At 38.7% G+C, this 26856-nt stretch overlaps 1 protein-coding gene and 1 long non-coding RNA gene across 2 annotated transcripts; both read left to right on the top strand.

The window, feature by feature from the left end:
* The first annotated feature begins 2739 nt into the window (after positions 1–2739).
* On the top strand, positions 2740–26751 carry armh3 (armadillo like helical domain containing 3). Its single transcript, XM_032562210.1, has 26 exons — positions 2740–2841; positions 4435–4544; positions 4641–4697; positions 5040–5186; positions 6060–6167; positions 6303–6395; positions 6511–6585; positions 6685–6771; positions 7940–7996; positions 8133–8176; positions 8627–8687; positions 8776–8822; positions 10585–10660; positions 10852–10945; positions 12075–12176; positions 13626–13684; positions 13774–13839; positions 14005–14074; positions 14505–14565; positions 14660–14748; positions 16539–16621; positions 16888–17014; positions 17209–17284; positions 19785–19863; positions 24250–24366; positions 25685–26751. Exons 2-26 carry the CDS (start codon positions 4443–4445, stop codon positions 25775–25777), a joined length of 2070 nt encoding a protein of 689 aa, XP_032418101.1. The 5' UTR covers positions 2740–2841; positions 4435–4442; the 3' UTR covers positions 25778–26751.
* LOC116719646 (uncharacterized) lies at positions 21043–23616 on the top strand. Its single transcript, XR_004339236.1, has 2 exons — positions 21043–21256; positions 21423–23616. It is a non-coding gene; the product is annotated as an uncharacterized LOC116719646 (long non-coding RNA).
* Positions 26752–26856: the final 105 nt, after the last annotated feature.

Below are 26856 nucleotides of genomic sequence, written 5' to 3'. Positions count from 1 at the left end.
TGATATGAACAGATGTTTTAAAACAACGAAGTGAGATGGATGATGGAAGAAAAAAATGTCCGAAAACTGCAACAAATAGCAAGACTTAACAGTGATTTATTCTATGGTATACTTCCTTAGCAAAGGTGGCAATAAAATTGGAGGGAACTGTGAAGTGCTGTGGATGTTTTATTTCTGTGAACGGTTAAAGTAGGAATTTGTTTCTTGCTGCCAAGAGTAGCACAACCAGGTAAAGGCCAGTTTGGTTAATTTTTCTCCATTAATAAATAAAATTACTTTTTTTGTCTTTAGTTGCAATTTATCTGACATTCTAAAACAATAGAAGTGCAACAGAAAAGTTTGTTGTTTTTTTTTTACTACACTCAGGATATTTTTTGAAAATGTTTGGAATTTTTCCAAGCATGAATGAATCTGAACCCAGTTCCAAGTATAATGTAGCTGTGCAGGATCACACCCCCTATTTAATATACAGTAACAACACAACATACTACTGCTTCTTTTTTTGTTTTTGTTTTTACAATGTTGTACCATTGCTAGCTGTCAAAACTCGTCGTCAATCCGGTTAGCAAACTTGCTTCAAGTTGCACAGCTGAGACCCTCAGCTCTCTGCTGGCTGCACCTGTCAATCAACGCCTTCTTCAGTCCTCAAATAAAAGGTAAACTGAGAAAACAACCAGCAGATTAAAGTTGATGTTCAGGCTCCTGGTCATGATGCCTTCTGGGCACGGGTAAATTTTGGTATGGGCCATGTGGACAGTTGCCCAGGGTGGCATTAGAAAGAGGGCAACAGATAAAACAAGTAAAAGAACCTGAAAGAGTTTCATGCCTGTGCAGTCGATGGGGAGTCGGCACCATCTGCTTGCTGCGGAGAATATTGAGATTGTAGTTTATGCACTCCAGAATTTCAGATCAAGTCCTGCATTTTAACTGGTTGGAGGAGGAGCAGAAAAACGTACATTTACTACCTCCCCTGTTTCTCCTCCCTTTTGGAGAGTACGTCTCACTAGAAAAATACCCTCAGGCAGACCCAGAAGAGGCTGGAAGGACTACACATCCCTTGAACCCTCCTTGGATTCCTGGCTGAAGAGAATCAACAGGGGGAGAATCTCTTAAGTTTCCTCCCTGGATCTGTTTTCCCCACAACTCTATCTTCAAAAAGCAAAACACAATGGATGGATGATGTTAACTCCTAGAGACGAAGACAGCAGAAACTCTTTAGAATTGCTGATCAAACATCACCAACCCGACCACAAAGATCATTCAGAGCATTCTGCAAAGAAGGAAGGGCAAAACCAGAACTACCAGTCAAACAGAAGGGCAAAATAAACAAAACACAAAAAGGGACATCATGTCAACCATTCCTAACAACAGCTCCGCTTCGCTTCTCTAGAGAACCTGAACATGCCACCTACAGCATATCCAAAATAGTTTTTCTTTATCTAAGTGTTTAGTTCCTTTCTCCCAGAAAACTCCATAGCCAGACACCGAGGGGACGCTAGTGTCCTCTAAAGATGACACCACAGTTATTGATCACCCGGCAAAACAATGATAAGGTTTCATGGGGAGAGGAAGTCAACAATCTTGCCAGAGTGGTGCACAGAGAATAAACTGCTGGTCAGCGTCAATAAAACCGAGGAGGCGATCATTGATTTTGGAACAAAGAGTGACAAACGCCTCTAATTGAGCCGATGAAGAGTAAGTGAACACGTTTAGGCTCTGGGAATCATTATCACAGTGGCTTTGTCCTGGTGATTACATCTTCAGCCTGTGATGAAAAACCTGCACATCAGCCGTTCCTTTAAAGTGGAGCTTTAACACGGCTTTATCCGGCTTCTGGCCAGTGTGGCTTAAAGAAATTAGTTTTTATGTCATGTCTGATACACAGCGAAAACAGAAAGTCTTCCATTCTTAATTAGGAACTGCCCCAAACTCTCATAAATTTGAGATTTGAGATTTAAATAAAATTATGCTGCCATAAGAATATATTGATTTAGGTTAAGTTTTTTTGTACATATCTTTTATATTTGGTCAAGCACTACAGATTTGACCGAATTTGTCGCCTAAAATCCAACTTTTGCAACAAAAACGCAAGAACATTCACAGTAATCTACATAGGCACATACAAACCTATGTGTGGTAAAGTTCAGTCACATTCAATAAATTAGAATATTACTGAAAACTTTATTTAAGTAACTCACTTCAGATGTAGACTGTTTTCAAGCTGATATTTCAATTCATTATGAAAGGTGTCTGCTAATGGATAATAAAAACGCAGCATTTTAGACATTACATCAATTTTTAAAAAAAGTTTTAATACAGAAATGTGGATTTAATGAAAAGTATGTTGAATACCTGCCAAAAGGTTATTTTCAAATGATAATTTTGAAATATGATATACGTGCATATTGAGGGAATGTGATGTGTGACATGTTTCTCTGTTTTACAATTTAAGAAGAAATTCTGAGCTGAGCAAAGATAATTTTGCATTACATTTCATTTTGTGAGCACTTTTCCATTTTGTTTAGTGTACGTCTGTGAATCTAATTTGGTGCACATTTTTTTCTTACAGTAATGTCTGATTGCTTTGTTTTCTTCTTCAGTTGTTTTAAGTGTTCAAAGGTCTCCCGTTCGTGATAAAGAGTCAAGGGAAAAAAAATAGGATTTCTAATTATTTAAAAGAAAATGTTATGTTTCAGAGAATTTAGGAGGAAATACAAGAACAAACCTGTCAGACGTTAAGACCCTGGAGAGCAGCAGGATGCTAACAGGGCGCTAACAGCTAACTGCTGCCACAAGAATTCATGAACTACATTACCATTGGCATTTGACTGTTTGACTGAGGTACGTACGTGGAAATCAGCATATATAAACAATAACACACGGGCATTTAACCAGTAATTACGCAGGCGTTTGTCACTTAGCTCGTAGCAGTTAAAACAGTGGTAGCTAACATAAATAACGAGAGGCATCAGCTAGCTTAGCGTTAGCCAAAGCTGCGAAGCATCTATATATAAAAGGCCCGGTTGAGTTTACAGTTGGTGATTTAACGGGCTTGCATAGCGGAGCTTAATGGGGTTTTTTCTGCGGGATGAAAGTATCTGATGGTCATGATTTCGCTTTTTGTGGTTTTAAGAAGATGGACAAGTTCAGTAGAACTGGCATATGAAGCTAACGCAAGGTAAGGTAGCTAGCAGCTGATTCCAACTAGGACTGATCAATATTGACTTCATCAGTAGCAGCCAGTTTCAGCCGATGACTGATCGAAAATATTTCAGTGTGCAGTCTCTAACTTTTGTCAAGTAGTGCTCTGCCAGCATAGCTATTGAGAAAGTGCACTTGTCTTGGTATAAATGATTAAAAGTCAGTAAAATATTAACTTTGGCAATTCAGTTCTGAGAAGGTCGTTGCTGTGCTGTGCGACAGTCCTGACTTAAATTATTCGTCTTTAATGATAGTATATGATCATAATAAGTGAAGTGAGACAAATGGGAAACTATTTTTGTAAATGTAACCAGTGACAGGTTATTTACCTGTTGCTGAATCGCTGCATTGTTTACATTACACTAATTCCTGTTCATATTGTGCAGTCATTTGTCTAATCTAGCCCATATGAGTTGTATTATTTTAGGAAATAGGCTGCTAAAACGACTAATTCCATTAGTAGTAGTACAACTCCTAAAATATTTCTGTCTGTATTATTTTAGGTACATTTTCCAGAAACCACAAACATGCAGAAAAGAATCAGATGTGTTACATCTATTTGTCTTATTATTATTTTTAGCTAGCTGTGGTTGAACTTATGCGTATCTCAGAGACATTATGACAAACGTGTAAGGGGATTGAAACAGTCAGTGATGTTAATGTCAGGTGTAAAATAAGACATTGCACATTTGCAGAGACTTGTTTTGGGGATTCTTTGCAACTTTTAGAGTGTTGGTATTCCTGTGTTGTGATGCTGTTGTGTTGAATTATGAAATAAATCTTTTTTTCATGTCTTTGGTTCATCCATGTTTCTGAATCTGTGGGAGAGGCCAGTAAAAGCAATGCGTAAATGGGTGTGGAATGACTGTAAATGGCGATTGCTTCCAGCCACTATTTGTCACTTGGCAGCATAGTCAGTGACATAAATCCCATGTCAAACATTTCCTGCAATAATTTGTGTATATTGAGAACTAATCAGAAACAAGTAGAGTACACCATTAAGAGCTTATGAGACTGAATGACTTGATGAAGATACAGAGATCCAAAATAATTTACAGCCTCTACCTGCTGCCCGAAGAACTATTTTTGCTATAAAAAAAAAAAGCTACTGTTAGCACATTGTAATTATATATATATTGCAATTTAAGCATTTGTTAATGACGGCTTGTTTTTGTATACCTCCTGATTTTGCACACTGTTTGCATGCTAACTCCGTTTCCGCTCTCTTTGCAGACTTAGTCATGTCTCAAGTTGAGAAGAAAGCAGGGCTGCTGAGGAGGACATCATCCTCTAAAAAACCTTTGAAAGAGAAGGTGGTTCTGATGTACGACGAGATTTTTGCTGTGAGTGCTACGGCGGGTGGTAAGAAGTGGTGGGTGTTTTCAGAAAGGAGTAAATGTTCCAGTGCTGACAACGGCGTCCTTTCTATGCCTATTTAGAAAGAAGACCCGGCTAAAAATAACCCTCGCTTCTGGGACGAGCTGTTTCTCATGAAGGTAGAGAAAACGCACTCCAGTGGAAATGTCTGCAGACATGATTGGAAATTTGTCATCTGACCTGGTTAGCGTGATGTGGACTGAAAATAGTAGTTTTCAGAGAAAACTGCTGTCACATTGCAAGAATCTGTTCCTGCGTTCAAGCTAAAAGAGGAAGTGCTAATTCACTCAAATCAGATTGAACTGCAGCATGACTGTATCAATATGCCAGGTGGCGACATTTGCATAATTTGTCCATATTCTCGGTTTTACTGTATTTAAAACAGATTAAGTGACTTGTGTTTTTTGAAGGATATTGTGAAATTATTTTTTGCCCCAGTTTGCTACATCTTTTGGTTTCAGGTGAACTTGGAGTACCTGGAGTCCAAATTGGAGAGTGTAAATGGGGAGGAAGTGCAACGTATCCAAGACAACATCAACTCCCTGTTTCACCACTGCGTCCAGGCTCTAGGAGAGGAGCACCAGATCAAAGTAGTCAACGCCCTGCAGGTAACTGCAGGATGTCCGTGCATCCTTAAAAATTTCTTGAATTCATGTATCTAAAATCAAGGCCTAAACTGTCTTGAATTCATTAAAAAAATGGCCTTAGCTGTATTAATCAGAGGTCACAAATGTTGTCGGCATTGTCGGAAGGGCTGCTATTCTATCTTGTGGGACTTTTCCATTACATCTGTACTTACGCAAAAGCAGCTACTAACACATTCTTGCTATCTGGTTTTTTTTGTGTCTATCATGGATAAGTGGAATTTTATCATCAGTTGGCTGCAGGATGTTTGTTTTCATCATTGACTCACATCTGTTCCCCACCCATCTGGGGGCGAGCCCATGTTGTACAAAAAAGTCATAAACTTTTAATCTTGGTCTATGGGCCGTAGAGTGTGAGAAACACAAAGAGCCAGAAATGTCATTGTTTTTGCTGCGCTTGATTGTAATACAGAAGAATCCCCCAATCGTTCCCTTTATTTATAGCCTTTTTTCCTGCCTTAAATGTCATTCACGGTGGCATTAAGCAGGTCTTAAAGTATTTTAAATTTGACTCTCTGAAATCTGCAGGTACCCTGAACTCATGCAGGGATGCTTGCGATCTTCAAATCCGAATGTTGATTAGGCATTAGATTAATTGCTTTAAGTATTTTTTTAAATATATGAACACTTGGATTGCGAAGAGAAAGTGTAAATACAACAAAAGATATAAAAAGTGTAAAATACGAAAGAAACCTATTTCTAGAACATCCAGTACTATAAATATTTTGCTTTAATGGATAAAACAACTTAATCCAGTCACAGTAGCCTTTCCAGTTTATATATTCAGGAAAGTTTTCACATCTTGCAGCAATCTTTGATCTCTGCTTATCTTGCCAGACTCTCTGTGCACTTTTCCGAGGGGTTCATCAGAAGAACAAGTCTGCATCCGGCTTCGACATTATTAACATGCTCATGGGCTTTGACAAGGCGGAGCAGAGGATGAAGGTGTGTGATAAATCGCCTTTTTAAAAGAGAAGCCATCTGTGCAATAAGTAAAGTACCTGGGGATAAAAAAAAAGAGCACAGCCTGACTGAAGCTGTTATGTTTGAGTTGATTCAGGTAGTTTGCGTCTCTTTCAGGACCTGATGGAGAGATTGGACAGCCTACTTTGTGGAGACAGCTCAGAGAGCCTCAAGAGCCTTTGCCTAAAATTGTTACTGTGTTTGGTGACGGTGAGAAGAATAGATAGGATGTAAAAAAACAAAAATCTTACTGTAATGTGCTTAAATATTTTCTTCTCATGTTGTTTAAACATGACTCATAAATGTGGAAAAATTGTATTTCCAGGTAACAGATAATATAAGCCAGAACACAATTCTGGAATATGTGATGATCAACAGTATTTTTGAAGCTATTCTACAAGTAAGTGTTTTTCTTATATAGTGATATTTGATATATTGTTTTTAAAACAGTTTGTGCCCTTTTGTTAAGTGATGCTTCAACTTCTTCTTATCGTCTCAGATTTTGTCAGATCCATCCAGCAGAGGGCAGCATGGGTATGACGCAGTGGTTCTTCTGGCGCTTCTGGTCAACTACAGAAAATATGAGGTGAACATAACATATGTGTGCTGTAGTGTACAATATGCAGAACAAGAATCATATCTGATGCCCACAATGCTCACAAAAGCCCAACTAAAAAATGAAATAGAATAAGTACAGATTTAATTGAAAATTATATGGGCGATAAGAGCATCAGAGTTTCTTTTTTATTTAAAATTAATAAAAAGATGTAACCAACTCTTTTTGTTTCAAAAGATCCTAAAAGCAAATTATTCTTTGTCATTAAATGTATGAATCTTTTTTGCCCAGAGGATTATTACTCACACAGACTCTTTCAAGATAATTAGATGACATGAATTAGGACATTTAATTTCCCTTTGGGAAAAATAAAAGTATTTATGAGTTTGAATTGAATTAGTTAAGCTATACCACGGTTTTAAAATAGTGATTTCTAAGCCACAGAAGATCATGCATGTTCTATGGTTTAAAGGAGGGGTGTCGAACTCCAGTCCTCAAGGGCAGCTGTCCTGCAACTTTTAGATGTGCCTCTGCTGCACCACCTGAATAGAATAATTAGGTCATTAAGGCTCTGGAGAACTGATCTACAGAAGGAGGAGGTAATTAAGTCATTTCATTCCAGTGTTTTGTACCTGTGGCACATCTGAAAACTGCAGGACAGAGGCCCTTGAGGACTGGAGTTTGACACCTGGGGTTTAAAGTTATTGTAATGCAAACAGAAAAAAGTTTTGTGATTGAAATTTTCTCTGACATGATCTAATTTCTTTAATTTAAAAAAGGACAAGTATACGCCCTGCTGCCGGCTCTAATAGACTCATAGCCAATTCAAGCCATTCATGGTTTGGAATTGCCATTAGGTTAATAATGTTAGAACTTTATAAACTTCACCCCTATGCCACTAAATTTATTTAAGCACTGCACAAATGATATAGCAGTGACTGTGTAGCACTGTTACATATAATCTCATGCCACACTATGCAGATGTTCTGTCTGCATTTATGAAGATACACTCACTTTGACACTGTCGAACATTGCCCAATGGAAAGGTAATGCAAATAGCAACATACGATACACATAGAGGACATGACTTTTTAAAATATTCCTTATTTCTTCAGGTCTGCTGTTCTTGATACTCCAAGTGTAATATCGGCCTAAGTGTAATATCTGTGTTTTTCTCTGATTGCATTTCTTCCTTCAGTCTGTGAATCCGTACATTGTGAAACTCTCCATTGTGGACGATGAACCGACACTCGATGTAAGTATGCTGTTGCTCGCTGTCTCTTCATTAAATAACGATGGTGAGAAGCAGATCTGGTGCAGCAGGCAACCTTTTCATCCGGTAGATTGTTAAATGTATCATCTTTGAACGACTCATTGTATGTTATTCCCAGGGCATGGGCGTGGTCCTTCATCAAGCTCTGACAGAATATAACAGGTGAGATCTTTACGTTTCTTCACATGACTCAAACTGGTTTGTAATAGCTTTGTGTGTGTGTGTGTGTGTGTGTGATGAGGCTGCTGGTGTCATCAATGTTTCTATTTCTGCTCTGACAAAGGACAAAAACAATACAAGTTATTTATATCTGGCAGTTTGCTCTGGTGGTCTGTGATGTTTTTCCAGATGAGGGGGAATTAAAATGCTGTTTGTGAAGAAGGTTTGGTCCACCTGCATTCAAAGACAGACGCATCAGAGTGATGGATGGTGGCTTCATGGAGCTGCTTGTTGTGCAGCCTATTGATAATATGTTGGAGTATTTTCTGTGGATGTGTGTCTGATTGTAAACATTGATCTCTGTTTGTGCTGTTATGTGACTCTCTCCTTTTTGTTTATAGATGTATAATTTCCCATTTTATATTGGTTGTTTTTGTTTTTTTTACATATTAGACAGTACAAAGATAAAGAGGAAGAGAACCAGGGCGGGTTCTTCTCAACTCTCACTAGTATGGTAGGTTCCACTTTTATCTCATGGTTTTAAAATAAACAATTTTTTTTAAATGCCTAGTTTGCTTATGCTGTTATCTTTTTCTCCACAGGTGGGCAGCATGTTTATAGCAGACGTTGATGAGAAACTCTCTGTACAGTAAGTTTAATGTTTAATATGAGGCATAGGGCTGTATAATTATATCGATTCTACGATATTTATCGATTTTTCATTGGCGAGTATCGATACGTTAAACCATACAGGTTCATAAGCTTATACCGTCTTTTTAACATGTCTGGTTTTTGACGACGTAGCAGCAACACTCCACCTCCCCCAGTCTCACTTTCAATTTGTGCTTAAAGTGCACATTATAAACTACACACCAGTTTTTAATTGTGTTAATAAGCCAAGTAAAACCGGAGTTATGCTAAAATAAGTAAACCATATTTTTCCGAATGTCAGAGAAATGTCAAAAACCGGCTTTTCCAGTTACAGTATGTGAAAGGGAATGAGCTTCCAAACGTAAAAAACGAAACGCAACATTAGATTCCTTTGTTTTTGGAAATCTCAAATCTTCCATAAACAACAAATAACGATGGGCTGTATTTTTTGTTGCTAAGAAACGAAGCAAAGTTGAGCAAGTAGCGGCGCGAATGGAGCAGCGACAAAAGCAGTGAGATTTCAAAATTAATGCAAAGTTTGGATATCGAAGCGACTGGTGGCATCCACTTCGTAATTTGTTCTTAGCTTAGTGGTTTCCATTCTGTATATAAAGGATTACCTAAAGAATGAAAATGCAGCAGACAGTGGCGCTCTGTTTTGAGCTGGAAAACGAAGAGGGGAAAGCCGCAGTCTGGGCGCAGTGAGGATTGCCATGATGACGACGGCTGACCGATCGTTCTTATTAGCAACTGACAAAGAGTATCAGAGACTGAGAGTACGATGAGATCCTGGCAGTCTGAGAGGCAGCTACTCGGAGATCCAAGCAGGGGAATGGCGGCGCGGTGCAGCTGCAAGGAGTGGATCACTACGACTCCTTGTCGTAGTGATCGACAGAGCCACTCCCCCAGCAGCTAATAGTTAACAGCTTACAGCCACGGCTAACTCCGGGAGCCAAGGTAGAAAAGCCTTTTCCCTATAGTCCAAAAGACTTTTTTTTACTCCAAAACACAGCCACAGTATGTCCAAAATAAAAACGTAAGTGCAATCATTTGCATATTTAGAGTCTAGAGAGGCTGATAATCTCCCCACTCAGCTCCTGGATCACTGTTGAAACTTTGAGTTTTATGTCAAATCCACATGAATTAAATGACAGAAACTAATTTTCTCACTGCATCTTTGATTCATTTTGTCTGTAGACTGTTAGACTCTGTCCAATCAGTCAGGTATTGTCTAGTTGGTGCTTTTGATCAGGTTTCAGTTAATTAAATCCAAGTCTATGGAACACAAAATGTCACTACAATCACTCTGTCCTTCTAAAATCTTTCAGAAAGTCGGAAAAGTGCGTCAAATCATATCGAATTGTATCGTTTGCCAAATATCGTGATACATATCGTATTGTGATATGTGTTATTTTTTCCTTAAAGAAATTAAAAATGACAGAAAATATTTTTACAAAAAAGGCTTTTATTTCATTTATTCCTTCTGTGAGTTAACCCTAATTCAAAGTCAAAATAAATAGAAGCTGTAAAAAACACTCGTCAAACAAGATGGTTGTACTTGGGTGGTTCGGTCTAAACTATGGAGTCTACTAGTGGGAAAAAATATCCAGATAATTAAATATGATTAATTGATAAAATCGATTTAACCTGCAGGGAGTCTTAACTTCTGTTTTAGCCAGATTTATCTGGGAAAAAAAGCCTCTTTTTCATTTAATCATTAATTGTGTCCATTTTGAAACATTTCTCTTTCCAACTTTCAGGACAAACGAGGCAATTCTGCTGGCACTTTACGAGGCGGTCCACCTGAACAGAAACTTCATCACAGTGCTGGCACAGGTAAAATAACATTTTCGCATTAATTCTTACTACTTTGGGAGTGGAAGGAGGACATGAGTGGTAAACAATTTGAAAGGTTTTGAGCTCCCTATCTATCACAGCAATTCTTCTTTCTCCAGTGTTTCTGATCTGGCTTTAAAAGTTGCTGCCTTTCACATTAGGGAATCTTTGTGTTTCTGGTCTCTCAACAGAGCCATCCTGAGATCGACATCGCAGTCACACCCACCACTCCCACTCCAACAACACCAACAACACCACTCGGCACGACACCACCCTCCCTAGATGGTAAGGTACTCACTTTTATGTACAGAGCGACACGAGCTGTGACAATGTTTCTGTTTGGAGAGGTGGAACCATTTGCATTTAGAAAGTGCTTATCCTGCATAAAATAGTAAAATGTTCCCCAAAATTATTTTAAAAAGTTTTTCTTCTTACTTAGAACTGCAGCTACATGCACATGAGAGTGATTGACAGCGTTAAGACCAGCCTCCTGGCTCTGATTAGTTGTTGCTGACATTGTGTTGTGTTTCTGCAGATGGCAGTAGGAGCACAGGGAGGGCACAGAGGAGCTAATATTTTTAATAGATTACTTGTCTCATTTTATACTGTTGGGACAGTTAACAAATATGTAAAAAAATAAATTATATTACCTACTGCAGCTTTAAGGTTTTTTTTCTTTAAAGGAGTGATGAAATCAGTGTAGATGATAAAGTTACCTTTTTCTAAGTGCAGAAGTGCCTGTCTGTTCACTTCCATTCAACATTTTTATTACATCTTAAAGAATTGATGAGTACCTAAAACCTTTCACACCGTCAAAATAAAATGCATACGTATTGTACAGGTAGAAGTTTATTATGCAAGAAAAATTATGAAGTATAAACCACATAATTACATTGTATAATTCATTTTTTCCAAAAAATAATACACGGCTGTCACTCCAGGTTTTGTGGAAGCCGTTTCTTGTCACTAGCATGTTTAAAAGCAGGTCATTTCCGACACACATGCGCCCTCTTACTGTTAAAAGCTGTTCCTTTCTCTGCCCGGCTCTCCCTCCATTTCTGCTTTTCCCTGTATAAAATATTTATGTTCAGCTTTCAAACACAGATATGCGTGCCATACGCAGACTATCTTCATGCCATTTCATGGAAGCTTCCAGTTAAACCAGACTTAGCCAGGCACACGCGTGTTTGTAATCACGTGTCCTGAAAAAGCTCAGACTGCAGTAGGCTAAGAACGAGTGTTTGGTTGGGAACTGTTGATCCCTGTCTGGACCCAGTGGTGTAATAAAGCTGCAGTAACTAGATAAACAAGTTTAGTTCTTTTCTCAGAAAAACCTCCTTTCTACTGGCTGCACATATTTCCTTTTTCGCATATTTATGTTAAACTGAAGTTTAATTTTCTGCTTATTGTGCAGTGATGAATAACCCAGAGCTGCCCTTGGATCCCAACCTGCAGACCAGCAACCTTCTCATTACCTTCCTCAAGTATGCCTCTATCGTAATGCAGGATACTAAAGGTAAACAGAGAACTTGCCGTCATTCTTTTTTCTTTCCTCAAGTCATTCTTCATTCTCCTGTCCGATTATCTACACTGTCTCTTTCTTTTAAATAGTTATACTGTGTTTAATTGTTGCGGACAGGAGAGGCAGATAGTTAGCCTTTCAGAGTGATTTACTTCCAGCTCTGGTTCAGAGCAACCTGGATCTAACAGCAACCCATCTTAGATCCAGTCCTTTTATAGAATATAAATAGACTTTATTGTCCCACAGTGGGCGAAATTCAGGTGTAACAGCAGGAACAAGATATGTGGGTTCACACAAAAGATCAAAAAGTGTTACTTTTTTTAATATTGAGTTTTTTAAAATCCCCTTTTGTCAAAGACAACCAGTGCATTAACTCATCTGATTGGTTGAGAACCAAGAGTGGCTTACATCAGGTGTTGAAGGCTCGATTACTGAGGATGAGCAGGCCAGTTTAAACAAGCCAATAATCGTGTTCGTATTTAAAACACAGTGAGCCCTGCACAGAGTCTGGCCTGCAAGAGAGGGAGGAGAAACTTCAACTTGAGCTCAGAGATGTCATGTATTTTGAAAAAAAATTATTGTATGCAAATTTATATCAGTCATTACTACTGACAGTTTTTTACAAAAATGCAACAGTGTTATTACAAGATGAAAGTCACATTTCACGCCTCCCTTATGTTTATCTGCTGTAAGTAATGTTATAATTATTAGCAGTAGTAGCAGTAGTAATAGAAATATTTAGACTAATGATGTACATAATAATATTGCAGTAGTAGTAGTACATGTACATCAGAACATCCTGAATAACTTCAATATATTCTGGCACTTATTTGAAAAGATGAAGCTTATATACTATATAGATTCATAACAAATAGAGTGAAATATTTCAACCCTTTAAATGTAGTACTCTGAGTATGCCTTACTGATAATGAAAACCCCACATTCAGCCTTTAAGATATTAGAATATTACATAGAATCAGAAAAAATATATATTTTAAACTGAAATGTCAAACTTGCTGAAAAGTATGTTTTCATTACAGTTCAGTCAAAGCTTGGGTTGGGGCTCCTTTTGCATCACTTAATATGGCGCAGCATGCAGTACCTGCCTCACAAAATGAAGTGGAGATAAAATTCCCATCTATCAGTCTGCAAGCAGTTGACATGAAGCAGACAAACCAGGTTGTTCTGAGAAGCACAAACATCTGGACAAAAATGAACAAACCAGGCAGCTTTAACTTCCTTTTGAATGTGCTGGAGACAAAATCATCCTCAAACACACAGTGTCATAATAAAGCAAAAAAAAACAGCTATATTTATATATTTGCTCTAACAGATCAGTCTAAGGTTATGATAGACAGAAAGGTTTAAGGCATGCCAGCAGTGTCTGAATCAAAGTTGTCTCAGAATAATTTTTGTCATCAAGGGGCGTTTGTGTATTTACAGATGAGCATCGACTCAACAGCGCCAGACTGTGCCTGATCATCCTCACGTGCATCGCTGAGGTGGGAGCTTCCCCTCTGCTGTAAGCGTTACATCTGTCCGTATTCTCCAAACGTCTGAACGCTTCTGTGTTTGTCTGGTTTCACCACAGGACCAGTACGCCGATGCCTTTCTTCATGACGACAACATAAACTTCAGAGTCAGCCTTCACAGGATGGTAAGTTTGTGGTGCGCAACCGCTTCACGCCGCTTCTGCTCGTTTGAGTGGCTTTTATGCAACGTTAAGATTTAAAATCAACTTTTCAGTGCTGTTGTGTTAGAATGTGTGAATCTGCAAAGATGAAGCATTTAAAGTGACTTTATTTATTTTTTATTTTTTCAGCCGATGAGACACCGGAAGAAAGCGCCGGGTAAAAACATCCCTTCACGTCCGCTGGTTTGTGCTGTTCTAGGTAAACATTATTCAACCGTAATCTCCCATCTAATTTGAAAACAATGTTTTAATAATTTAAAACATATATATCTTGCTGTAATACATGTATTACTACAGATTCAAGAAAATAAAGAAAATAGATTTTTTCCCAACTCAATGATTTTTGATGCCTTGCTTTTGTTAGCTTTTACGCCACAGTAAAAGTGTAGTGTAATCATTATACACTCTAATATAATGACTACACTAAACCAAGCTAATTGGTTTAGCTCTATATCTCGTTATCCGTCTGCCTTTTTCATACAGGTCTACAATTTCCTTTAAAAGAACCATTTTTTATTTTACTCTCGTTACTAAATTAAACTCAAACTTGTTGCTTTTGAGGCTAAACTAAGTTATTTCTTTCTAACAGTCTCGATTTCTTTTCTTGCTCTCTGGATTCTTGCATGTAGATCTTATGGTGGAGTTTATCGTCACTCATATGATGAAGGATTTCCCCATGGATCTATACTTGTAAGCACACATTCAAAATCAAGGATATTGTTGTGATTCGTCTATTATTATGTTTTCTTGACAACAAGTTTTAAATCATCATTTTCTTTTGAAGGCGCTGTGTTCAAATCATTCACAAACTGCTATGTTACCAGAAGAAATGCAGAATCAGACTACACTACACCTGGAGAGAGCTTTGGTCAGGTAAAGTTACTTCCCTTTACTTTTAGCTGTGTGTGCTTGTGTGTTTTGTTTTGTTGAATAAAGCTGCATCTGCTAGTACAGTGTTGTTGTCAGGGTTATTGCTTAGCACAGTGTTGAGGTGCATTAACTGATCAGAAGAAAATAGATTTATGAGATTTTGACAGGCTGGTGAATGAGACTGAACAAGCTCTAAACTGACTGATCATATTACCGTATTTTCCGCACTATAAGGCGCACCACATTATAAGGCGCACCTTCAATGAATGGCCTATTTTAAAACTTTTTTCATATATAAGGCGCACCGCATTATAAGGCGCATAGAATAGATGCTACAGTAGAGGCTGGGGTTACGTTATGCATCCATTAGATTAAACTGCGCTAAAGGGAATGTCAACAAAATAGTCATATAGGTCAGTCAAACTTTATTAATAGGTTACAAACCAGCGTTCTGAAAACTCCGTTCATACCCAAAATGAACAGCTGTTGCTTCCTCCACTTCCGCACCATTGATTCGTTCATGTTAAATTCTCTGGGTGCTGCTCTATTCCCGTGTTCTACTGCGTGACTGATCGCCTTGAGCTTAAACTCTGCGTCGTAAGCGTGTCTCTTAATAGGAGCCATTTTGGGGTCTTTACACAAAACCCAGCGTGCACCGCTGGCTGCATCGGCGGCTGCTTTCCCCCGTTTCTTCTTCTACGGGGAAAATGAAGTCGGCGTCTGCTTTCACCCGTTTCTTCTTCTACGGGGGAAAATGAAGTCGGCGTCTGCTTTTCCCCGTTTCTTCTTCTACGGGGAAAATGAAGTCGGCGGCTGCTTACTGTAGTTGCGAGACCTGTTGTGGCTCAATATTGGTCCAATTATAAGGCGCACCGGATTGTATGGCGCACTGTCGGCTTTTGAGAAAATTGAAGGTTTTTAGGTGCGCCTTATAGTCCGGAAAATACGGTATATCATATTGCATTTGTGAACGGAATAATTGTTACAAACAAGTGTTGCAAAAATTAGAAATTGTACATCTACAATTTTTAGTTTAAAGTGACTTAAAGAAGCATTGTCATTTTTCATTCAAGTTGATTATTACACAAACACACACAGTGTACTGAACCACAATATTATAACAGTATTGAGACTTTAGTGATCGGACCACATGGATATATTTATTATGCTTCCTCTGAACTTCGAGTAATTCTGTTTTGGCAGAATAAGCCCATTTCCTTCTTAACTCGATGCGATTGTTGTTTTGAAGACGTATTGCATCATTGAGGTTGGATAATGACTCTGAAGAGAGATCCATCCATCTTGGAGGCCTTACTTTTAGCTGGGTCAACACACAATAGGGTAACATTTCAGCTTTGTAATGGCTTCATCACGTCTCATTGGAATACAGATTTCTCTAATCAGACCAATAATCACCTTAATTCCCCGAGTAACACAGGCTCAGCCCTCTCGGTGGCGATAACGGCTTAACAGAAAATAAACCCGGAGACGAAAAATAGCCGAATTAAAACACCCGATGCTTTTATCTTCCTTCGGTGTGCTGTTGTGTCAGCTTACGTCGCCGTTTGTTCTGAGCAGGCGCTCGTTTTAGGTGCCATGATGGGTTTTGTTTTCCTCGGTAAAAGCTTGCAGACATCCTTGATTTGGTGTTGGTGTTCCTCACCCCCCCCTCCCGAGTTTCATTATCCTCCTTAATGAAGATGCCCACTGAGAGGCTGCTGCTATCTGCCTCTGCTGGGAGACAATACTCCTCATTATTTCTTTAACGCTAGCATGTCTTTCTCTCTACGCAGCTCTCATCAACCTGCTGAAGTTCCTGCTGTCAAATGAAACAACACTACTGGCCAAACACAACATCTTTCACCTGGCCTTGCTGGTGAGAAATGCGGACACACACAAAAAGTGGTGATGGGAGATTTATGGACCAGCCAGTGCTTGTTGCGTTAATGTTAAAGTTTGCTGTTTGTAGACCTGCAGGTGTGGGGCACCGCTAGCTAAAAATGTTGGTTGCCTTAACCCCACAGCGCTGATAATAATCATTAGTTATGCTATACCAACACAGTCATAAGTTTAGTTTTTCTTACAAATCCTAATTTTGTTTGCTTCATATGTGATTTCCCTGAATCTTGTCTCCTTTTCTAGGTGGTAAACTTGTTCAACATGTTCATAACCTACGGAGACACATTCCTGCCCACATCCAACAGCTACGACGAACTGTATTACGAAATTGTCCGAATGCACCAGGTCTTTGACAACCTCTACTGTATGGGTACGCTTGAAAACCTTTTCATAAACCGTGGAGCGGAGCAGAATCACAGAACCTCTCTAGCTACCTAGCACCAGTTTCGCCCTGGAAACAGGCTTTAGTGTCTCTTTCTAAAAATGCGGGACATGAATTATGGGTTAATTTACAGAAAAGGGAGGAAGCTATCGGATCATGGTTTTTTCTCCTCTTCCTTCCAGTTTTGAGAGTATCCACCAACACAGGACAGTGGAAGGAGGCAGCCAGCAAAGTCACGCACGCCCTCGTCAACATTCGGTAAGGACGCTCGCCCACTTAGGTGAATGAACACTGCGGATCACCCTGAACACAACACTCCCACAGGACAGCGTCAAGCTTTAGGATGCTTTTCTTCAGCAGGAAGAAAAGCATCCTGCTGAAGGGAAGGGAAGCTGGTTAGAGTTGAAAGAACTACCAATGAAGTTAAGTATTTTGCAGCCCTGGAAGCAAACCTGCAACAGATTTTGGTTTATGATCCAAGGCCGACCCGAACCTGACCCAAAATTCAGACGGGATCGGGCCAAAATTATTGGCTTACCGGTCGGGACGGGCTCGGGCTTCTGTGGATCATTTAATAAGCCTATAGTACATACAGAAAGGAGAAAAACTAAACAAACTATTTCTGTTAGAGGAGTAGATAGTTTACTGCGTTAAGGAACGTAAGGAAATAGGTTGCAGATCTTCATTAGCGCAGTGCACAGCACAGTAAATAGGCATGCAGCTCCGCACCTATCAGTCACACATCCCAAAGGATTTTCACTTGACTCACCCTATAACAAACGAACAAAATCTAAAAATGGAAAAAGTTACATAGCTTATTCAAATAATGGTATAAAAACAAAAACAGTAAAACCTTAATTAAAATAACATGTCGAGTTCACTTGAGGCTCGGATCGGACTACATCTTCAATGTATTTTTTTTAATCTCATCTTTTAGATAGTCCAGAACTAAACCCAATTTATAATCTGTCAGGAGAACAGAAGCTCACTGAGGCTCTCCAGCCAAGTTGACCCAACTTGAACCGATTTGTGAAGATGAGCTGAGGAGGTAGAGACAAACCCTGAAACAGTGCAGCTGTGACTAAATCTGCATCTTTTTCCTTCCTCCTACAACAATGCACTAGTTTGAGAGGGTTTGTTGTTTTAGATCTAAATAAAGTACCTGTAAATTTGTGCTTGTGTCGTGACAAAATGGTAAGAAGTTGAATTGGGATGAATACTTTTGCTTTTTCAGAGAACGACGAGTTGATTTAAATGCTTCGACCCAGAACCTGAAAAGACTATTTGACAAAATAAAAGAATGAAAGCGGAGGAGGTTATAAAGAGTTCAGTTAGACGGCCAAATGAACTCAAATGAAGGAACTGATTCAATTTTGCCTCCATTAGTTCTCTCCTCTGTCGTCTCTTTGTGCTCACAGAAGAATTACAGTGACAGAAAAATCTCTCCAGTTCTGTCACACTAATATATTTGATATATTGTGCACTCCAAACTAACACAGGATAAGCCATTTAATCTCCCAGCTATGCTTATTGAGTCAACTTGTATTTGAGCTACTAAGCAGTTTATTCTTCAGACTGAGAGCTAATGCTGAAGAGCAATGTCTCTGAATTTACATTTGTGATTCTCTATTGACTCGCTCAGGCTCAGAGAGACAGTAAGGAATGCTGGGAGTGAGTTATGAAGTCACCAGACTGACTGCTGCTGCTGCTGGTTTTTACCACTCGACTGGTTCAGTTTGCATCTGAACTGGTTTAATAAGCGAGCTTTAGGTTCAAAGGTCAGTTTGGAAAATCGCTGTTTATAGACGTTTCATCACTCTGACTGTAGATCTGCTCAGTAGGAATAAAAACAAGTAGAAATCTTTAAGGGGGCAAAAACTCACAACGTTGTAAATGTTCTCAAATTAAGATCGGGTTTTGTTTTCAAAATATTTTGTGTTAAATTATGCTACTGTGCTAGAAAATGCTATTATTTTTAGGCTTTTTACACATCTTTACAACGGCTGTCAGTGATTATGAAGCAATCTAACTTCCTAATGTGCGTATATTCGACCTTGAGAAGTCCTCTAGCCTCCTTACTTAATTTCCTCTTTTGTCTTTGATGGACACATTTGCTGTTTAGAGCAGATTCTCTAGTGTCTGATGAATTGAGTTCTTTGTAATGTAGTTTATCCTCTTATGTTAACACTCTGGGAGGTTGCTTACGGAAATCCTCTTCAGATGAAGTGATTAAGTCGTACCCTCAGTAGTCCAGTATGATGGAGTCCAGTCGAATTTCTGTTTGCGTTAATCTGAAGCAGATCTGTTTTATGCTTCTCTTTCACCTGCCGTTTGTCCCACCAATTTTAGAGCCAGATTTACTTGGCTCTAAAATATGTTTCCATGCCAACAGATTATTGGGGTTCCTGCTGGGTTTCCTGTTTGAAGTTTGGTACAATTTTCCATTAATTAGCCCAGATCAGTGATTGGCTATGTTAATGTTCCTCATGCACAAGGAAAACTGAAACTTATTTGGAAATGTTATGCCAAATTATTACATTCTTCACTTTAAGTATTCTAGATGTATTGTATAGTTTTTAAAGGAAAGTTGGGATCAGCAAGTCAGACCTCAAATAAAACGTTTGTCTCCCACCTTCTCTCCACTGCTCAAAACATTGGCAAAATCGGCAGCGAGTTCCCATAAAGGAGACATTTAACATATTCTATCTTCAACTTTTCAGCAAGCCTCATTTTGTTTTATGTTCTTTTTATCTTTCAGTGCCATCGTCAACCATTTTAATCCCAAGATTGAGTCGTACGCCGCAGTGAACCACATCTCCCAGCTGTCAGAGGAACAGGTAAACTAAAAACGCTTCGATTCTTTTACTCTGAATACGAGTTTGCTCTGCAACATCCTTGGATTATTTGGGTTTCGACGTGTCTGAAATCTGACCAAGTGATCCCCAATCTATGAGATTAAGTAAACTAAAAACACAGGAAACATTGATGATAGTATGTAATGGAGATTCTCTGCATTTTATTGAAAAAAAAAAAAGTGTATAGACCCAGTATTAGCAACAGTTGGGTGCCAGAAATACACAATTCAAACTCTGTTTGTGATGATGATGATGATGAGACATCTTTCACAGGGCCTTTCCTACTGTGCTTTTAAGGCAAATATGGAAATAAGATTTAATACTTTTAAAACATCTCTTCCCACACTTCTTGTAAATAGTTACATTTCACATCGTCCCTCTGGCTTTGAGATTCACTAAAAGTGAGAAAAAAGTAATTAAAAAGACGCAGCCGGACAACTTCTAACCACTAATGTGTTTCTTAATTACTGTTTGAAGAGTATAAGAAGGCGGCGCGCTTTATTTGGGCCCGACTGCAGACATTTATCATTTATGCGAAAACTGTGAGGATGGAAAGCGCCGCCTGGAGACTTCCTTTTTATTCCCACCTGATAGGATAGTAATGGATTTGGTCATTTTGTGCTCTAATTACCTCTGTGCTTTTATCTGCTGGATTTATTCACAACAATGGGGAGAACAGCAGAACTTGTCCTGGGCTTGAGCGGTTTTGTTTCTCCACATCACATTCATCCCCGCTAATACATAACTTATCAAACCTTAGGCTGATTTTTTTTAATTTTTTTTACATTAGTTCATTTTTGAGGTGTTGCAAAAATAATTTATGAATTGTATTGCATTTTTTTTCTAAAGCCCCGCCTGTCTCAGTTACGGTCAGAGTTCATGATTCAACAATAACCAAGAGACAGATCAAGAACACTAAATCTTACCAAGTATTTTTGGTCTAGTTTCTAGTGAAAATATCTTAGTGCACTTGACATAAGATAAAAGTAACTTACAAGTAACTTTTCAGCAAAATATAAGAGCTATGTTTAAGTCAATAATTCCTTAATATTGATTTTTGTTTTAAAAAATCAATATTTTCCAGATTATTTCACATATAACATTTTTCCATGTTGCAAGTGAAATAATCTGTCAGTGAAACTGTTGACTTTTTCACCAATTTTAAAGAATTATTTAATTAAAACAAGCTCCTGTGTCTTGCTGAAAACTTTCTTGTAATGCATTTTTTTTTTCTTATTTCAAGTGTGCTAAGACATTTGCATTAATACTAGATCAAAAGTACTTAATGGTGAGATTTTTTTTTTTTTTTTTTTTTTTGCAGTGATCAAATGCGTCACTGGATGGCAAAACAAAGTTAAGCTTTTGGAGTGGCCTAGTCAAAGGCTGGGCTTAAATCTGCTGAATCAAAATGGTGCTCTATCTAAAGAAAAGTGGAGCAGATTTCAATCCACAGCGATGGAAAACATTCATTACCAGATATGCCAGCTTCTCCAACTTGTCTACGATTAAAATTAGTTTGATCAGAAACTAATTTTAATCAGGAACATTTTATGAAATCTGTGAGGGGAGTAAATACTTTTTCACTGCACTGGATGCGTATACGCTCCTCACTATCTGCATGTTTTCATTGAATCCAACCAGAAACACATTAAACATCTATGACTCTTGTTTCTATGATCAGTTGCAGTGGTCCAATATAGCGCAATATGTTTTCTGAATATATTCAACATATGTTTACTATTTGATTTAATGGATTTTATCTGAAGATATTAAAAAAAATAAATACATTGTAGCATTAAATGTAATACATCTTTTGGGATTTTATGTTATATTTACTGTAATAAAAGCAAAAGAAAATCAGGAAAATCAAATGAAATATTGATGAAAGCCTCCAACCTAAATAAACCCTGGCTGCGCTTTTAGCAGCCGGTTACAGCATGCAGTACTGTAGATGAATTTAGAAACTCAAAGAGGGGCCAAAGGAGGTTAAAACCCTGTCCAAACCTCCTGACTAAGCTTTTTGCTTTATGCTGACCCTCGTGTCAGCACGCAGGTTTTACTGAACAATGGTGAACACTGGTGCGTAATTTTAAAAAGGGTCACGAAGGAAAATTTATCCCAGTTTGATCCTTTAAGCCACACAATGTCCCTGACTGCACATATAAAAGGATGGTCAGTTAAAAAGATGGAAAAATATCTAGTTCAGGAAGTGCTGTAAGGTGAAAAATGTGGAAAGTAGTAAATAAATGAATAATGAATGACTGTGAAGAACCCAGAAATACAGCATTAAATCAGAAAATGCAACACAATGAAATGAATAAAGGTTTCTAAACGCTTTTCTTGTGACCTCTTTCCGTTTGCACTTTGTTCAACCGGTAGGGAGATATACAACATATTGGTAAATCTTTATTTGCGATAGCAGCAGTCAGATATCGACCAAACCTTTTCTATCTATTCGTCTCTAGTTCCTATCATTTCATTTTTAGAGGATGTTTTCTTGATTTGGCTCTTGCAGTTCTCATCTGTTGCTAGGAGCTGCAGCACCCGCAAAGCTTTCTCAGATATTTAATTTTTCCCCAGAATGAAACGTAGGGCGACCTTCTGCGCGGTTTTTGCTAATAACGTGATGGAAGAACAGCTCCTTTGGAACATGTGGCATTTGTAAAGAAATTAAAAACACTAAAGGAAAAACTAGAGTTAACCGGTCGTACGATTTGCTGAACAAAATAGTCCAAACTCGGCGGCGTTCACCTGAAGAGACGACGGCAACAACACGCGTCTTCTTTTCTGCCTTTCTGTTGTCGTGTTCTGTCCCTCAAAGCCTTTTTGTTTTATTTCTTTGTTTTTTAATAAAATGAAGCAAACTTTGAATTTCCAGGCCTCTGACACAATGGCCTTACAATTGTGGAAGACGGATGATCCCTGTAAGTACAGAGCGCTAAAATGCGCACAAACACTGACTTCATATCACACAAGATCAGACGACTTCACTGTGTTTTCTGTTAATTATTATTTATTCATGAATTCAAACAGAAATAAAACCTGCCGATTATATATATTTTTTTCTTGCTTAGTTTTCCATTTTCCTTTCTTCAGTTTTTCCCCATTAGAGGTTGGAGGTCAAACTTTGCTGTACACATTTTTATTTTTATTTATTTATTTTTGCACACATGTAGCAGTGAGGCAGCGGGGCTGTGACAAAAGAACAGGGGAATAAGGAATAGGAGACGTGTGGCCATGAATATTTTAACGGCGCACTTCCAGAGAGGCTGAAAGAGAAACGGCAAGCAGAACAGGAACTATTAGGCACTCGCTGTGAATTTAAAAAAAAGTTTAAATAATAGACACATGTTTGTTAACGCTGTTAGGTTCACATCTGTTAAAATGACACTGAATCCGACTGTATCGACGTTAAAAAAGCTTTGAGCTGCGCAGCTCTGAGTCCGCTGGGGCCAAAACACGGGAACAAGCAGAAGGGACTTTGAACGTTCAGCTTGTATGTATTTGTCTGAGGTCTCTTTGGATTAATTATTCATGCAAGTGCATCAAAAAACGAATCAACAAAAGATATTTTTCAAGAGTCGAGTCACCTGTTCTCATCAAAACCTCTTCAGACGCCCGCAAGTGAAATGAGGGATTACCAAGATCCAAAGTGTTTTACGAACTCAACAATCTACGCAAGTCGCCTTTATACAAAGAAAAAAAAGCATTATTTATACCATGGTAGAATAAAAAGGTACAAAATGCATATTTAGTGGAAATTGTATTCCAAAGAACCAAAAAAACAACTTTCATCTGCATAATAATGGATTTAAAGCTGCACTGCCCTTTGACCTCCAATAGCAGCCAGATTATTTTCAGCTTCTTATTTATTAGGATTGCTGGTTTGTTGAGGATTAACCAATCAATTCGTTTTATTTTACTACAGCAATCTAATGTTTTCCTCGTGTAAAGCACTTTGATTCCGATCTTGATGTTGATCTTTGGTGATTTAAAAAAAAGCACCAAGAAATAATTTAGGTCAAAAATTGAGGATTAATAGAGACTATGAAATGCAAATGAAGTTCAGAGAGATTGTGTGATTAATCTGGGCAGGATTGCTGTCTGTTAATGACACTTATAGTTGCCCGGTTGGTGGGGGGGGCGTCTGTACCACGAAGCATTGCATCTCTCCACATGATCCTTCATGAATAAAATAATGCAGTAAAGTATTTAAAAACTCATCAATAATTTACATTTCCTCTCTCTGTTCCACCGTGTCACCCCGAGACACGGGAATTTATTTTAATCATATACCGTAGCGGTTTGTTTTCGTGTCCCGTATTTCTCTTGTTCTTATCATTATTGGTTTGTTTTTCACCTGTTTAGGTGTTGGAGGTGGTCCGCTCCCATTACGACACTCTGACCCTGAAGCTGCAGGACGGTCTGGACCAGTTTGAGAGATATTCAGAGCAGCCAAAAGAAGCTGCGTTCTTCAAGGAGCTGGTGAGAGACCAGATGCGTTCGTGGACTCGTCGCTCCCCTCATCCAGCTCCGCTATCCGTCGCGCTTCAGTTTTTCCCGTCCGTCCTGTCAGTTATTAATCCTTCCACCTGTCTGTCTGCTGTTCCGTCTGTCCATACTTTCTCCTTTCATACATCACTCTATCCGTCCGCAGCCTGTCAGCCGCTGTTGTTTTTACAGCGTCCCTAATGAAAGTGTTATGTTGAATTTTTGTAAATCCTCTATCGATGTAGTTTTTTCTTTAGGCAGTCACACTTAAGCAGGTTTAAAACCCCACATATCATATTTAATTACTTTGGTCACTCTGAGACCATCCAATTAATTTAAGAGATTAACAACACACCAGGGAGGCGTATTGTTTTTTTTTTTTGTTGTTGTTTTTTTTTGTCAAATGTCCAGTGTGACGACCGGGAAGTTTTTTTGACCACTTTTTAAACTAATAAGATCAGATTAACTTTCATTTACATTTAAGATGTAAGAATTTTTGGTAACACCTTATTTGAATGGGGTGTGCATAAGACTGACATGATGCTGTTATAAACATAATGGTCATAAACATGATATAACATCTGTTATGAAGATGAAGGACTCTTCGTGAATGTTTGACTGTTGTCATGAAGCGTCATCTGGTAAATAATAACCCTTTTAATGCAACTTTTAATAGAACTTTGCATTAAAAGGGTCATTATTGACCAAATAATGCAAAGTTTACACTTTTAATGCATTTTTAATGCAACTTTTAGTGCAACGTTACATTAAAAGTGTCATTATTTACCAAATGACACTTTATGACAACAGTTCATGAAGAATCCTTCATGTTTATGACCATTATGTTTATGATATCATGTCGGTCTTATGCACAGCCCTTTATTTCAAATATTTTTCAAACTATCAAGTCGGACATGCGTTCAAGAAACAAACAAGCTGCTTGTTGCCGGCCACGGCCTTTTCTTGGAATAATTTAGCTTTTGGAGTGTAGAAGGCCGTGTGTGTGCGTGTACCAGGTTTTCATATCCTTATGGGAACCTATTTCTGTCTACAATGTGGGGTTATGGGGACCATTGCTCCTTGTGGGGACATTTTCTTGGTCCCCATGAGGGAAATTGTTGGTTCTGGGTTAGTGGTTTAATTCTGTGATGGTTAGGTTTAGGGTAAAGGTTAAGGTAAGGGTTAGGCAGATGGTTAGGCTGTAGAAATTAATGGAAGACAATGTGAAGTGATGAAAACACGACTGTGTGTGTGTGTCCTCGGCTTGGTGGGAGTGTGTTTTCTCTCCAGTGACAACCATTTCTGTCTGCAGGTGCGCTCCATCAGTCTGAACGTGAGGAAGAACGTCTCTCTGAACACGCTGAGTCAGGACGTGCTGCTCAAAGAGTTCTCCACCATCTCCTGAACCTTTGGGTTAACCTTCATGTGCATGTGGACCCGTACACACACACCCACACACACACACACACATGCAGCCATCCCACACAGACCAGACAAGTCCTCAACGGTTCTTTCCATTTCCACAACCTTCGTCCGTGTACCAAGCGGTGGAAAACCGACGGACGCCGCGCCGACTGACCCGGACGCAGCAGTCCAATCTCTGTCCACGCTCTCTTCTTCTGTGGTTCTGGACGTATCTGAAATGCAATCAGTTGGACTGTTACTGACAGGGGAACAAAAAGTATTTCTCCTGCTGTTCATATAATCCCAGTTCGTGACATTTTAGGCTTTCCATCTTCCGAAGCTGAGGTGACGGTGGTTCTGAGCCGTTTTGACCCGAGTGACTTTTGTTGATTTTTATTTTGTTTTTGCTCTTGAAAATCTGGAGTGGAGTGAATGTAAAAAGAAACAAACCTCTGGTATTTTCTACTTTTATTTCTGATGAAGCGTAGAACAATAAGGCGATTGAGTTGAAGATGCCGCAAAGTGATTAAAAACTGACGACAGCTAATGAGAAATCCCTGCTGTTACCGTCATTTCTTTTTAACAAACTAACCTGGAAGTGTTGAGGTGTTCACACACACACACCTGTGTGCGTTTTGGCACTAATTACGACTGTTTATAGCGGGAAAAACAACCTTGATATAAAACTCTCTGAAGTGATTATTTTTAGCTTAAAGTCGACGTTAATTATGTAATTTTATCCAGTGTATGGCCTGTCTGTCATCTCTAAATCCTGTAGGTGTATTTATGTTTTTTTTTTGTTTTTTTTTATAAAGATTCTTTTCCAACTTAATTTTTTTTTCTCAGATGATGGATACATCACCACATCAAGTTTCTTTCGCAGCCTTTCATCAGATCAGCTAATGTGCGCTCGGTCACCTCACTCAGCAGTGAAAGATGTGTTTTCTTTTGATGAATACAGTGACTGAAAACAAACGTTTTTTTGTTGGTCTGGGGTCATTTGTTGCTCCTGAGTTTCCCGTTTAGCGGCTGTGAAATGTGAGGCTTGTCTCCAGGTAGACGGATTCGGCTCGGCTGCAC

This window comes from Xiphophorus hellerii, chromosome 5 (assembly GCF_003331165.1).
Source record: "Xiphophorus hellerii strain 12219 chromosome 5, Xiphophorus_hellerii-4.1, whole genome shotgun sequence".
NCBI classification, from domain to species: Eukaryota; Metazoa; Chordata; class Actinopteri; order Cyprinodontiformes; family Poeciliidae; genus Xiphophorus; species Xiphophorus hellerii.
Note: the sequence above shows the minus strand (reverse complement) of the source record. Positions and strands in the feature narration are given on the sequence as shown.